Source organism: Dreissena polymorpha, chromosome 6 (assembly GCF_020536995.1).
Source record: "Dreissena polymorpha isolate Duluth1 chromosome 6, UMN_Dpol_1.0, whole genome shotgun sequence".
NCBI lineage: Eukaryota > Metazoa > Mollusca > Bivalvia > Myida > Dreissenidae > Dreissena > Dreissena polymorpha.
Genome location: NC_068360.1, coordinates 28,565,007 through 28,580,699, shown reverse-complemented (window position 1 = coordinate 28,580,699; position 15,693 = coordinate 28,565,007). Strand labels below are relative to the sequence as shown.

General features: G+C 34.7%; 2 protein-coding genes across 2 annotated transcripts in view; both read right to left on the bottom strand.

Annotated features, from left to right (window-relative positions):
* Positions 1 to 851: 851 nt before the first annotated feature.
* On the bottom strand, positions 852 to 12,062 carry LOC127835546 (receptor-type tyrosine-protein phosphatase kappa-like). The gene is made up of 17 exons (XM_052361982.1): positions 12,056 to 12,062; positions 11,672 to 11,835; positions 11,277 to 11,364; positions 10,636 to 10,700; positions 10,367 to 10,403; positions 10,040 to 10,143; positions 6,996 to 7,121; positions 6,489 to 6,637; positions 6,140 to 6,275; positions 5,637 to 5,765; positions 5,341 to 5,443; positions 5,139 to 5,215; positions 4,871 to 5,005; positions 4,496 to 4,624; positions 4,075 to 4,223; positions 3,584 to 3,719; positions 852 to 2,820 (listed from the first exon to the last, which is right to left on the bottom strand). The coding sequence occupies exons 1-17, from the start codon at positions 12,060 to 12,062 to the stop codon at positions 2,737 to 2,739; spliced, it is 1,818 nt and encodes a 605-aa protein (XP_052217942.1). The 3' UTR covers positions 852 to 2,736.
* A 72-nt stretch (positions 12,063 to 12,134) lies between these two features.
* LOC127833930 (cell death abnormality protein 1-like) overlaps positions 12,135 to 15,693 on the bottom strand; it is a 10,903-nt gene continuing 7,344 nt past the window's right edge. Inside the window, exons 2-6 of the mRNA XM_052359447.1 lie at positions 15,520 to 15,589; positions 13,190 to 15,370; positions 12,924 to 13,044; positions 12,592 to 12,683; positions 12,135 to 12,288 (exon numbers count right to left, since the gene is read on the bottom strand). Of these exons, the coding sequence (XP_052215407.1) occupies positions 12,146 to 12,288; positions 12,592 to 12,683; positions 12,924 to 13,044; positions 13,190 to 15,370; positions 15,520 to 15,574 (2,592 nt within the window). The 5' untranslated portion in view covers positions 15,575 to 15,589 and the 3' untranslated portion in view covers positions 12,135 to 12,145. The remainder of the gene's footprint in view (positions 12,289 to 12,591; positions 12,684 to 12,923; positions 13,045 to 13,189; positions 15,371 to 15,519; positions 15,590 to 15,693) is intronic.

Sequence of the window (15,693 nt, the reverse complement as noted above, 5' to 3'; positions counted from 1 at the left end):
TTCATTACTGCCCCAATTAACCCATTTAAGCCAAGTGGACTCTCCCATCCTTCTAAATTGGATCAAATTATTTCCAAAATTAGGAATGTCTAGTATATTTATTTCTATATTTAGAATATTTCTTACAGAAATAACTTTAAGCAAACAGCGCAGACCCAGATGAGACGCCGTATTATGCGGCGTCTCATCTGGGTCTACGCTGTTTGCAATGGCCTTTTTCAGGACGCTAGGCATAAATGGGTTAATATGAACGAGCTTGAGTTTAGTATTAAGAAGTAATATAAAACGCGTACATATTTTGTACTTTATTTTTTATTTTTTTAAATATAGGGCTAATTATGGACCTTCGTGAACCTACTTGTTTGTGTTAATTACTTATTAATAATAATTTGAATCATCCAATGGTTTAAAGTTGGATTCTTCCAAGCCTACAGACCAGGCTTAATTAAAATCAGTGCATAAAACTACGTTAAAAACATGAATGATATCGATGAGACACAACCGCTTGATTAAACCCTTGGTACAAACATGTATACGCATACATAAGAAACGTTGCTCGATAGCAAACCTCAATAACAAAGTATTTATTTAAAGATATGCAATTTTTCTTTTATCCAGGTCTCTTGTCAAGAAATTCGCCTAGTTTGTTTCTTAGTAAGCCTCTCATTGAACTTCGTTGATATTCGTTCTTCTCGTGTACTACTTCAAGAAGCCCAAGTTCATTTGACTCAACGTATGGTTTTTATACTTAAAATTACTTGAATTACGGAACTGTTACATTATTATTCTCTTACAAACTACATATTGATAGTGTGTGTGTGTGTTTAAAAACAATATTCAAAACATTGTTTTAGAGTAAAACCTTTTATTTACAAAGATTGAAATTATGACGAAAAATATAAGTTGTAATACATGCAATATAAGAAAAATAAATATTATGATAAAAGCAAATAATATTATACTAGTCCGTCCGTCTGTCTGTCTGTCCGTCCGTCCGTCTGTCCGTCTGTCTGTCCGTCTTGTTTGTCTGTCTGTCTGTCTGATCGTCCGTCCGTCCGTATGAAGTCAACGAAATCAGCATTTCGGAAACTTGGTATTGCACGTGAAACAATGCGTCTTGCTCTATCTGTGCACGTTTAATAAGAGTTCTTGTCGTGTACTACACCACGAAGACCAAGTTCATTTTATTAAACATATGGTTGTTATACTTAAAAAATTACTTGTATTACGGAACTGTTAAATTATTATTCTCTTATTAACTACATATTGATAGTGTGTGTGTGTGTTAAAAACAATATTCAAAACATTGTTATAAAGTAAAAACTTTAATTTACAAAGATTGAATTTATTACGAAAAATAGAAGTTTTAATACATGCAATATAAGTAAAACAAATATGATTAAAGCAAATAATATAATAATAATTCCAGTTTGTAAATAAAATACATGTTTACATTCAGTACTTGTGATAATCTTTACATGTGTGATTGTGATTCTTACCTATATTAAAGTTTGCACATGTCCATTATGATCACGTGACAGACGGCAAGCAAGCGATGTTTGAATACATTATAAATTCGCAAAAGAAGTACAGCAGAAAACTCGAAACATAATGGTTGATACACAATGATTAATAATCGAAATAAATATGAAACATTTACATGCTTATTTACGAAGCTAACTCAATATCGTGTGATGAAAATACTGCACCTTTGTCTTTGGTTGATTGCCTTTATCAACGTTTAAGCATACAGCATGCATTTATCAAATGTTGAATCAAACACAATTAATATACTACATATACAACTATTATTTTTATTATAAAATTATAGTAGGTATGGATTAAAACAAATATGCTTTAGTAATTTATCACATGCAATATTCTGTCATTATTTTTTCACATCATTTAATATAGAAAAAACGCAACTAAAATATATTATGGAAGAAATATGTGTTCAATTTATGTTATACATAAGACATTAAATACAAACATTAAATAAGAACATCTACAATCTTTGACAAGTGGTCATTCTACTGCATCCAAATAGCACACACCAACGTGTTGTAGGATTAGGACAGGTGCAAATAAAGTACATAACATAGCATTGAACATCAAAACCTTCCTGCTCCGATCTAAAAAATCTGTTTAATTTCTAGAATTCGTGTGTGCATGTACTACAAAATTGTTGTTTAACTAGGCTATGCATAATCGATCCAAGGTAAACTATGTAATAACCTTTAAGTCTAACATCATACAACAGGCGAATTTTCTTGCATATCGTGGAGTTCGCATGCGTAACCAATGTTTACGTATACTCATAATTAACCTCAAGAAATCATTGTAAGGACATAAAATGTCTTTTTAATATCCTTAAAACTTTTAGTTAAAGGCAAATAAGGATTGGCCTATATAGCACAAAAAGAAATTTTCAACACGACATAAATTGTTAAACTAATTTTGTAAAGTGACGTTTCTGCCTTGGAACCGAAAAGCATAGATTTTTTATCACGGTTAAAAAATGTCAATACTCAAATTAAAAGCCCATATACATCATAAAGCTCAATTGTGTTAATAAATATTAACCTCTTAGCTTCGCGATTCAAATTAAACAAAGCAATAAAGGGGTATATTCATCCAATTTAATTACACAATGTAAGGAAATGTACTATATTGCTGTTCTTAGCGATATCTTAATTTTTATTTTTAGACCCAGTAGCTGATTTCATGATATTATTTTTAGATCTCTGCAATGAATTTGGAGTAGGCGTTGGGACTCTTGATGTAGTCCAGGACACAGTCATGGCAAAACTGAAACTGCTCCTGTGGAATAAAACATACACACAATTAACTATGTTCAGTGTCATCTGATGTTAGTATATAGAGAATAATATGTTATTGTTGCATACTGATAAGTTTATTAAGCACGGCTTAGAAATCTTAACTGCGAGTGCTTCATGTTTTCTTGCATTGCTTAATAAATTTGTAACACATTTGTATTCGACGCTTTCCTGGTATTATATTGTTTGCCATCGTTTTTTTTAAATGGCCTTCATTATTTGGAAAAAAGGCAGAGTCAAACGATACACATTCGTTGAGCGCAAGCAATAAACTGTATGGTGCCATTTATATACGCTTTGCAGTTTCATTCCGAATATGTTAAAATAAAGCTTAATTTATTCAACGAGTCTTCATAGAACATCATACGACGTGCTTCTTATTGGAATCACGATAAATGTTTCAATATATAAATGGGCCAAGCAAATGATATTGGAACGCAAACAAGTCAATACCCACCGACAAACGACTCAACTTGATTATTATTTGTTTAATATCACACTGGCTTTCAATTAATTATATGATCCATCAAGATCTAATTTGATCAATGTCCTTGTTGATTTGATTGTTATAATTAAACGCCGCATAAGAACTGAATGGCATGTCAATATCTTTAATATTGAATAAGACTTACCCAAAATAAATGTGGGACGACCAATACATTGTCTTTGAAGTCTATCTTAATACTCACGCTAGTTTTTCTAGGTCGAATGACCTAATAATTAAACTGGCAAAACGATCCACGTACTGAGTTAGGAATGGCACCTTTCCGTCTTGTCCTCACTTTCCTGACAGCGTTAACAATGCTTACTTCATGCTCCACCTCCATTGTTTGTAGCAGGGAGGCAACGACACTGAACAGAGCACATTTACTGGCACCGTCCCTGCGGAATAGCCGATCATGCGTGGATTTGAAAACGAACATGGAAAAGCATTTCAGGTATTTGTTACATGTTTTGCAATGTGACACAACGGCATTGTTTGCTTTGATGTAGAGCCTGTGGTGTTCGACTTGTGACCGGCTTATTCAGCTTTCGTTTATCACACACGGATGCTAATATCTTTTAAAGACACCTAGAAGTATAGCTAAATTAAAATAGCTTATTTAAATTTGGAACCATATCCTTCTTCATAAAAACTACGAGTTAATGTTAACGATATACACACGTGTAATGTGCATTAGCTATAACAAGCAAAACATAGTTATGCTAAGAAATAAGAACAAATTACACAACTTACAGGCAATGTATAAGTACGGGTCTATCAGCATTCGCAGTGGCTGTAACAATATCTACTTCTGTAATCAATCGACGGAAGTCAGACGGCGAATTTGGAAGGTTTTGATCCTTGTTCCAATCAGTGAATTCCAGGTGCGTTAGACACAGCTCCTAGTATAATACAAATGCAATACCAGTTTATTGTATATTATTGCGTCATTATTATATTTTATTTAGATCAGTTGATTAAATCTACTTATTGACTTTAAATAATTTTCTCAAAGCTGTCAAATATATACCACAAAGTAAACTCTATTGGTTCATGCCTTGAATTCTATGGAAGAGAATATTAAATATTACATCAGATTAAAACGTCTATTGAATATATGCACAAGTGGAAATATAATTGATACAAAATTGACAAATAAAGACAAAACAGAAACCTTTCCATGGTAATCAATTGTTAATGTTCGTTTGATACGGTACGCATTAGCGTCTGCCTTCGAACAACGGACGTTGAAGATCCCCTTTTTTAACACTTTGTTGTCTGGGGGAACATATACACCGACATCCTGTTGGAGTTGGGTAAGGCAAAAATTGTCATATTGTAATGGTACAGACTTGTATATATTACTTTCTTTTAAATTAACAATTTAGCGTTAAGTATGATTTTATTTACAAAAAAAGTGCATGCGTACATGCAGCAACTTGTGAGTATTCATACAACTCGTGCATGATGCTTAGTGTCGAAAACATCACCAGTTATTTATTTTTTTTTAGTTGTACATAAGTATCCGACTATTATAAACTAAACTCACATTTCTAGTTGCCGATGTGGATTCAAAATTGACTATGCAGGCACAATCCGTTTGGACAACTAACGACAAAAACTCGGCGACTGTGTTTGGAAGAGGTGACTGGGCAAGGATGTATTTATTCTTGACCTGAAAGCTCTATGATACACAAAAATATGTCATAGCATCAATATTTATTTAATTAAAAAGAGTTGCATTAAAAAATCAGTTCAAATTTCAGGTCTTTGTAATAATATGCAACAAATAGTTTAACATTCATTGTTCTACATACGTTCACAAATACTGCATTGATATAGTCTGATGCACCTGGTCTGTGGTTCAGGTAAAGTCTTGGTCGATGAACATCACCTATTTAAGTGTTTTAACGCTTTAACACAAGAGTATGTTTGATTGTTACCAAACCCGCATATACAAACAGTTAAAAGTATATGTATGTACCAAAACGATAACAAAACACAAGTAAAGAGTATAACCTGGAATATCGGGCCCTTTTCTGTTTTTGTCAGTGAAGTTTGTGTTTCTTTCCACTGCCTCCATTCCCTCCAACGACACATGCGTTTTTGTCTCTTGCAATGTCTACAAAACAAAATGTGTTATTTTTATTTTTGCAAAACATATTAAATGGATTGACCATTTTTATATATTTATATATATCAAATGATTTTACTGCACTTAACACATGCCCGCGCATATATGTGTTACTTCATATATGATTATGCATATACTTTGTTTTATATTATGCGTGTTATCCAATTCATTAATTTCGTACGTGAAATATGTTTCTGATTTGTTCCTTGGAAACATTGTTCATATATGACTGGAACTTTTCACCGGCCACATGTTTACAGTCGAACGTTAGAGAGTGGACCACGGCGTGGTGAATATACTCGTATTGACCCTAAACATACAAGTTTACAAGCTATAAGCAAATTTCCTATGACATGATTGAAAGTGATAACATTCTAGTAATTGTGTAGTTTAACGCAAGCGTCTTATTCCATGCATTCATGCCTTTTCAATTTTCGGATAATGCTCTTGTGAAATTAGCAATCAAACTAAGACAAATCTTTCTTAGATGTCATTTTACAATATCGAAATAACACAGAGGTACCAACATAAAACAAACATGATATACACTAACGTACAGTCGGATGTTTTGTATTTGATGAGAAAAGACAAACGACATCGGTGTTCAAAGAATTCAGCGAAGTGACTTTGCAGTAGGAGCGAACATTTACTGCCAATAATATTCAAAAGATGTTAGCACTTTACCGCAGTCTGGACCATGTTGGGCCTGTTCTGTCGCATGTTGAGCACACATCCTGCTATATCTACTGCCCCTTCTGACTCTCCCTCCTTTGTCACAGTGTCTATAGCAATGTAAGTACCGGTCCGACCGACGCCTGCACTGTACGCAAAAACATACTTTCCGATATTATATGAAAGCCTTTGAAACAGATTTTTCGATTCAGTTTTCACTATTTACAAATATTAATGACTAGGATTTCTTTAACTTTGTCTGAAAAATCCGTATCAAAGCTATTCATTCCCACTGCCCTTAATCATTCATCTTAATATTTCTCTATCCCACATGTCTCACGAGTGTAGCTTTTGTATTTACCTGCAGTGCACAATGGTAGGTCCTCCTAAGACTACTGGAGCATGTAAGATTTTCTCTCTGAACTCAATTATCGACGTGACGTCTTCTGGAACGTCTTTGTCCGGCCACGCTGTGAAATGTAGGTGGTGCAGAATTCTCTCTTCATTGGACTGTACAGAAAAGTACACATGAATGACAGCTATTCAAAGTCACGTTGCTTTACAAAAGTAACATATTTAAGCAGCACTTTGTCGATTAGCAAAATAGAAGAATTTAGATGTGAGCGTGATTTTTTACTTCTTATTTTGTAGTCCCTTTTAAACTACAGAACACTTAAAAACACAAAACGATTATCAAAGCACATGATAGTAACGGCTAATACTCAAACCTAACACTTCGCCCGACAGTAGTCACAAAACACACACTTGATAACCGCTTTATCATATAATAATGCAATTGTCCTGATTTAGAGCCGCACCATCGATATGTCGGTATAAACATAAATGTGTATCCACATACGGCGTATACCTTCATGACCGTAAATGTCCGTCTCGTAAACTCAGCATAGTGATTTTCGCTTTGACAAACAACCCGGATGTCACCATATACTTGACTTACACTTGCATCAGGCCAATATTGCTCGCATTTGACCGTCTGCAAAACAACAACATTGAAGAAGTCTTTTTTTAAATACAGGAGAACAATGATTCACAGACGTATATGATACACCGTATTTATACATATAGTTTGTATAGGAGAACGTTTGCTTCCATACGTCAATATGCTTATTTCACAAATACAATAAAACTTGAAACTTGCTAATTTGATGAAACGCATATTTATATAATTATATTCAATGGCGTTGTACAAAACATATATATGTACATAAAATCGATAAAAAATAAGAGATATTGATAATATTATGCAGCATTAATTAAAGGATTAATGATCTAAAAATGTGTGATATAAAAATATTGCTGTAAGGACCTTAAGCAATAAAACAATACCGGCTACACTATTAAAACACAGTAAAAGAAAAATATTATGTAATAAATTGATATATTAACTAGAGTTAAGACAATAATTATAATGATAACATGATAAAATATTTGGCAACATAAAGACAGTGTTTTTCATTAACTAAAAGGATACGTAAAAGGATATTTCTGCACTCTGGCTGTCGGATCTCGCATCTACCGGTCACCTGTCATACTTAAGGACACTTCTTTTGGGTTTTAACCTTATTTGAACTATCGTGACTACAAGTCACAAATAGGCTGACCAAGTGTGACTACAAGACACAACTTGAAGGTTAAAATTACAGTGTGACTATAAGACACAACTAGAAGGCCTAAGCATGACTAAAAGACAGCTGGTTTATGTAATTCAATCATTGAGCAAAGAAGCCCTAATGATTCTTGATTACCAGTCACTTGTACAATAAATATCCTTTTCGAGCAAAGAAGCCCGCACAATTCTTTAATTGCTTGGTCCTATGAGTCCTAGTGACAAATAAGCCTGCACAACTGAGTCTCGATTATTTTTTTAAATCACAGGTATTCAAATTAAAATAGGGCGTAAAAGTCGCTGAAGAGAAATGTTTTCAAATTCCTTTTGAAAATGTTTATTGATGCGGAAGTCCGGATGCTTGATGGAAGGTCATTCCACAGTTTCGGACCAACAACTCCGAAACTCCTGTCCATGAAAGTTTTTCTCTGTGTGCGTTTCACATCATAACATCCGTCATACGAGACGGTAGATCGTAGGTCACGTGCTGGTACGTTTTCTTTTAAAAGTTCTGTAAGGTATTTTGGCGCGTTACCAACAGAACAATTATACATGAAGTTCAGTAATTTGAATTTTATCATAGCCTTTACTGGTAGCCAGTGTAGTTCATACAAGGCATCTTTTGAACTGTCATATTTCTGTCGGCCGAGTACCAATTTGGCACACATGTTTTGGATACGTTGCATTTTGTTTATTTCGCATTGAGCTGTTCCATACAAGATGAGATTACAATAATCCAGATGGGATATTACCAAAGACAAAACGAGTATTTCTGTTGCTTCTTTTGTTAAGTATCTCCTTATGTTTTTGATTTTAAGGTAGTTGTACATGGCTGTACGGCACTTAATTTTGATGTGTTCTTTAAAATTTAGTGTTTCGTCTAAATATGCACCCAAATACCGTATGCATTTTTCTGCTTTAACAGTGTCACCAGCAATATATATTTCTTTAGATTGACATTTATTTAATTGGGGTCTACTACCGAACATGATGAATTCCGTTTTTGATGCGTTCATTTTCAGTTTATTCTCGTTCATCCAGTTGTAAATAACGAGTGCACAAATTTCAAGTTCTTGAATGGCAGTTCTTTCAACAGAAGAAGATGTAGGTTTGAATCGCTTGTTTGCGGTGTGGTCGTCTGCAAAACCGTAGACTTTGATGGAGGGAGGAACGACATCAAACAGTGTTCCAGCGTACGTCAGGTAGAGCCATGGACCAAGACAACTACCCTGGGGGACACTACACTCCAAAGAACGTGCCGCCGATAAAGCTGAATTAACACTTACGCGACAGCTTCTTGGACGAAGATACGAGTCTATCCAGTTTAGTGCCGTGCCACATGCACCGTATTGTTTTTGCAACACGTCTAGTAGAATGTCATGATCGACTGTATCGAAGGCAGCACTTAAATCAATGGCGATAAGTGCTGTAACCTCTTGTTCCTCCATACCTTCGAGTATATCATTGACTAGTCTAAGTAAAGCAGATTCACAAGAATTGAATTGTCTGTAGGCTTACTGATTTTTTTGAAGGAGATTGTTTTCATTTACGTGTATATTGAGTCTAAACAGAGCAGCCTTTTCAATCACTTTCGATAGAAATGATAAGTTGCTCACTGGTCTATAGTTGGCATAACTCAGGTCTATTCCAATTTTCTTAAGAAGTGGTCTTACTATTGCCTGTTTAAATTTTGAAGGAAAAACTCCTTGACTCAGAGAGAGATTAACCAATTTTGTCACGAACGGTAGTAACTCGTTTAAAAATGATTTTAGTACTCTTGTTGGCAATGCATCTAGTTCGCATGATTTTGTTTGAAGATGATCTTTTTCACTTCATCTTGGGTTAGATCCTCGAACATACCGAAACATGGTACTTCCTTGTGATCGGGTGTGAATTTTTCGAAACTTGCAAGGGCATCTCGAATTTTGTTAATTTTATCCAGGAAGTGATCGGCAAAATTTTCAGCTATCGCGGTGTCGCTTTCACCTTCCGGCATAGGGTTATCAGTATTTTTTCCTGTTAATTCTGATACAAACTTGAAGAGTTTTTTAGAATCTCCGTGAAAATCAATTACTTTTTGACTAAGCGGTCGTTTCTTCTCTGCATTCAACTCGAAAGTGTATTTATTTCTGGCATTTTTGAAAATTTACAATAATAATAAGCATAATTTGACGGATCGAAATAATTAAATGGACCCATGATTTTTTCAAAATATGAAAACATCGATAGGAGTATAGATAACATGCAATCTAGAAAAACATTGTTTAAGTAACAAACGTACTTACCCTTTCTTCTACTAGATTTGTAACCATGACGATTTTCTCCACCTTTTGTTGCCAAACCATTTTCCAGAAAGCTCTGAAGTCACCAAGCTGCTTAGACATCGGACCTAAAATAGTTCATTAGTCAATAAGCTACCGAATGTGTTAGTGGGGCATTTTAAGTCTTGTTTTTACATGTATATCGAAATTTATTTGTACAATCATAATTGATAAGAATTAGTCCTTAAAAACTCATTTTTTGAAAAATATTTAACAACAAGATTGCATCAATAAGGATATTGCAACTTAACAAACATAATTATATATTTAAAGATGTTTAGTAATACATACCTAATGCAGCGATGTATTCGTGTCGTTTGTTGTAACCCTAGAAACAACAATAGCAATACGAAAAAAAAGGCTTATTAAGATTAAACATATCTTTAATCTTAATAAGCTTATTGACTAAGGCTTATTGAAACATTCTTGAGTCCGTTACCATTTATTGTTTTTAAGCATAACTAATTACTCTCATAGTAATGTTGCATAATATGACATATTTCTGTAATTAATAATTTAATTCAAAGCAATACTTAGTTAAGTAACAAATCTGATCTCACGTCGATGAAGCTGGCGTTGATATAGTCCGTGTCCTCACCAAGAACTTTTACTCTGTGAGCATCATCTACAAGACGATGAAAACGTATAACTGATGTAAATCATTATTCACATAGGCTATTCATTTTTTTTACATAAAAGGAATATCTACAAACAGCAAAAATCCATTCACATTATCAGGCGAGAAATTATGTCCGCACATCTTTTCTTTATGGTAGATGGCCGATTGTCTTTACAGTACAATACAATGCATGCTATGCTATATTTAAATTAATCATTACTCTAGTTGTGGACATCGATTTCGAACCGTCATCAAAAAGCATTTGGTGATATAACTGGTAAAATGGATAATACGCACACGCTTATGCAAGAATTATATAGAAAACTTACAAGCATAAATAAACATTTACATCAGATCATTTTTATTCAAATCGAAAAAAAAACAAGAAGAAGAAAATAGTGATTCGATTAATCAGTATTTAATAACTCAATACTTAAGATCCACTAATTCAAGAGAATTTCAACTGTTTTAGACCCAATTAAATATAATCGCTTAATAGTACATTTCTGTCAATATATCACTTGCAAATAAAATGGTGGTGATGATAACCATAAAATTTTGTTTTAATACTGATCTGCGTACATGGGTAAATGCCCTTGTATCTGTTTTTGGTGATGTTTGCCTTTATCTGGGACACTTGGAAGTCTTTTAGCAGACCATAAGGGAATTTCTGGAACAGAACAAAACATTGAAAACAATGTTGTTCAATGAAAAACAACATGCACGTGCGTGTATGGGCATTCATTATGACGACAAAGCTATCAGTAGAACAGTAGATACATATATACATTGGTACATTCTAACAATTATTTTGGTTCGGCATGGCAACAGGTTGTTGCTCTCCAATTATTTGAATTGACAGTTTGAAAACAGTGACGTCGGTTACGTTGATTGTTTTGCTGTTTGTGACAATGTAACTGATCACTATCTTCAAGTAAAAGAATAGCGGATGGAAACAATAATTTGGTAAAATTTACCTCGAATTCGGTTTTGAAGAAATGTCTATCCTTAGACATCACGTACTTCTGTAGTTCTGCGACTGGCGTTTTGAATTTCTTTACTTCATTGGCGTTATTGTAGTAAACACCTCCATTCTCTTCAAATCTGATCGCATTCTGTCGTGCAAAACTGTCTAGTTCATCTAATCATAAACATGAATTCTCATAAGTTACCATTGTTCAGCACTGTTCAGCATTATAATTGTATTCTGATAAATTGCACATATTAGCATATCTATGTAGAGAAATAACTGAACAGTTTCATTTCGAAGGAATCTCATGTTAACAAGAAATCGTGCTAAAACATATATTGTATCAATGATTGAATATAAAAATACATGCAAATTGTGCACAAGATAATACACTGCATGTAGTCATAATAAGGGCAATTACAACTCCAGAGTAATCAATAAGTTAAGAGACTCTCAATTCTGTTTCTCTTAGTTTGAAAGACTACTTGCCGACTTCCAGACTGTCTTCAGAAGTAACATTCGCCATCGCAAGGTGTTCGTCGCTAAGGATGTTCGTGTAGACAGGGTTTGTCACGTTGCCGAAAGAGGTTTCTTTCACAGAGGACGTGTTTACAGACACTGCACCTGCAATATCTTGATGTGGAAAAGTTTTCTTCAGAAATATGCCAATTCATGCTTATGGATATCTGCATTATGTTTTTTCAATAATTTTATCTAATATAATAATAGCATTAACATACATTACATAAATAGATGCAGTGACACCACTCAATTCAGTTAAAGCATGCTCAAATTATGCAATATTGCAAATCGAACTAGATTTGTAAGTATGTATTAATATTCATATAATGGCCGTCCAGTGCGTAATGAAATATACAATAGATTTGAGTGAGATGAAGGAATACAGTAGTGTCATAAACTGCTTACGATGACGCACAACAGACGCGTACACCGGTGCCACGGAGATGGCGGCATCATATGATGTTTCACGAACAATTGCAGTCTTTGGGTGACGAGTTCTATGAAAGAAAAGATGAAATTATAATTCATGTATATTCATATTTAATAGTGCATCCCTTTATGTATGTTTCTTTAAATACAAATTTGTAAAGAAGCACACAAATGAGTACAGATCGGAATAATTGTAAGACTTATTATTACATGTTCACAATTTGCAAATACCAGTGAAAACGTGTATGCAAATCATTTGTCATAACCTATGTACAGACTATCACGTACCTTGCAGTTTGTGTACTTACTTTCTACGCTTGAAGGTAACAAGTCCGATAACAATCACGATAACAACTATAAAAACAGCAGCAAATCCTCCTCCAATCGCAGCTGCGAAAATTGAATCTAAAGAGCTGCCTTGCTTGAGATCTGTTTGCAGCAAAAACGTAAAACTAAGGCAATTGTACTTCTTAAAATGTGGATTACAGTTAAATATGGCTGTACAAATTATTACAATTGTAAAAACACCTCCAATAACTCAATAAAATTACTAATTTGTAAAGTGTTATCTAACCTGCCATACAATTGCCTCCTGTAAACCCTGCATTGCAGCCATACATGCAGATTCCGGTTTCAGATGAACATCGAGATTCACTTCCATTTTGTGCACAGTTTATCGGACATTGCGTGTCACAAGATGGGCCATAATAGTTTGAAAGGCATCCGCTTTTACAATTTCCATTCATATAACAGGATTTATTGGTACATTTGCTATTGCACGTGTTTTCGCATTTGATCCCATGCAAACTTGAAGTAGAGCAAATCAAGCATTTGCCGCTGTCCTGATCACACACTGAGCAATTTTCTAGACATGTGTTTTCGCACTTGAAATTCCAGAATCCATCTTTACATCCATTTGCACAGTGCCCAGTCGAGTTATTACAATTCCCTTCAAAACAGTTAGCGGAACACGGTATACATGTTCTGTTTGAATTCGGATAAAACCTGTCAATACAGGTTGTGCATACAAACGTATTTAACGTGTTTTCATTACATATCGTACACATTTGATCTCGGATAGAACAAACATTCTCACACCCAGTCCCAAAATATCCATTTTCGCACCCATGTGTGCACAGTTCAGCTGATGAGCAGAGAGAATGTTTGCATTGACTGCTACATGGGCAACAGGTATTCGAATGTTCATTTGCATAGTAGGTACTGTTTGAACAAGCAACGCATGGTATTGACTCGCACAAACCTTGCAAACACTGACATTTCTTGTCTGGGTCAAAATAGTTGACTTTACACGTTAAACATATACCGTGTTCGTCACAGGTCTGACACGTGTCGGGACATTGGCTTCCGCATCTAGAACCGTAGTATCCATTGGCGCATGTTAAACATAGTTTCGCCGATGAGCAGGTAACACATTTATTAGGACAATGATTCTCACATGTCGTCAGGCCGTAAAATCCTTGTTTACACCCATGTGTACACTTTCCGTCATTTTGGTTACAACTTTCGTATAGACATCCTTCTGAGCAGTTAGCTGTGCAGTATTTTCCTGTTTTACTTTTTACGCACGGTGAACATGTCCCATATTGTTTGTGACAATAATTTTCAGCACATCCATCACTACAACTAAATTGGCAATATGCGCCATAATATCCAAGCTCACATGTGCCACACTTTTCCGCGGATGAACAATCTAGACAATTTATAGGGCACTGAGACAAACATCTGTTACCATAGTATCCTTGCTTACAACCAAGTGAACATTCTCCCTTGTATTGTGTGCACATTCCGTCAAAACATCCTTCTGAACAATTGTATATGCAATGCTGTCCAGTTTTGCCTTTTAAACACGATGAACATGTGCCCGCTCGTTTGTCACACGTTGTGTTTGCACACCCATGGCTACAATTGATTTGGCAGGAAGGACCATAAAACCCAGTCGTGCATGTTGTACAATTCACGGAAGAATCACATGATTCACAAGTACGTGGGCACCAATTCTGGCAAATGTTCCCATATTTACCAGTTTGACAAGAAATGCAACTGGATGCATTATGACACGAGACACAGTTATTTGAACAAGGTTGATTGCATTCTGTACCGTACCAGCCATTAATGCATGATTCACAAAACGCCCCAGTAAAATGTTGCTTACATGTACATGAGCCATTAGCATTATTGCATGGACTTAGACAACCTGTGGAACAATTTTTGTCGCAAAGATGTCCGTACAATCCTGTATTACAGGTCTCACATTTGTCACCGGTATAGTTTGGTTTGCATAAACATGTTCCATCAGTTTTGTTACATACGTCAGAGCATCCTATTGAGCATGACAGTGTACAACGTTTCCCAAAGCGTCCATCTGTACAGGCACGACACACATATGTAGGAACCGTTTTGTAAGACATATGTAAATCGTATCCTTCCAAACAGTCGTTACACGCAGCCTGACTTGTACATCTGCATCCTTGTTTCGTATAATTTTCACACGATTTACACTCTTCATAATTTACTCTGTAATATGCATTTTTGCAAATTGAACATAAACCTCCTGATTTGCGATCACAGGACAGGCAGTTTTCATCATTACAGTAACTTCTACAACTAGGTCCCCAATATCCATCATTGCAGCCACGCAACCAACAATCCTCTAACTTATCATCTAACTTATCGTCCACCCAATAGCACTTGTTTCCACGACAATTATTATTTTCGAGGCAATTGTGCGCCTGTGCTGAAATGATATTTAAGGACATTCTAAATTCCAATTAATTGAAATGCACTCTTTGCATTCTAACTCGACTGCAATTACTTAATTTAAAAATGACAACCTATTTTGAATGATAGTATATTTCATAGAGTGTTATAGTTACATACACTTACCTTTAGCATTATCAACGATGAATAGTAAAATCAGATACATCAATGTTAAGTTCATAGCTCCAAATATATTCTGAAAATAATAAATACACATAAAGTACACACATGTAATGTGATTTCAGCAAATTAAAATGATGAAACATCACATACATTTATATTTGAAAAAGAAACATAAAA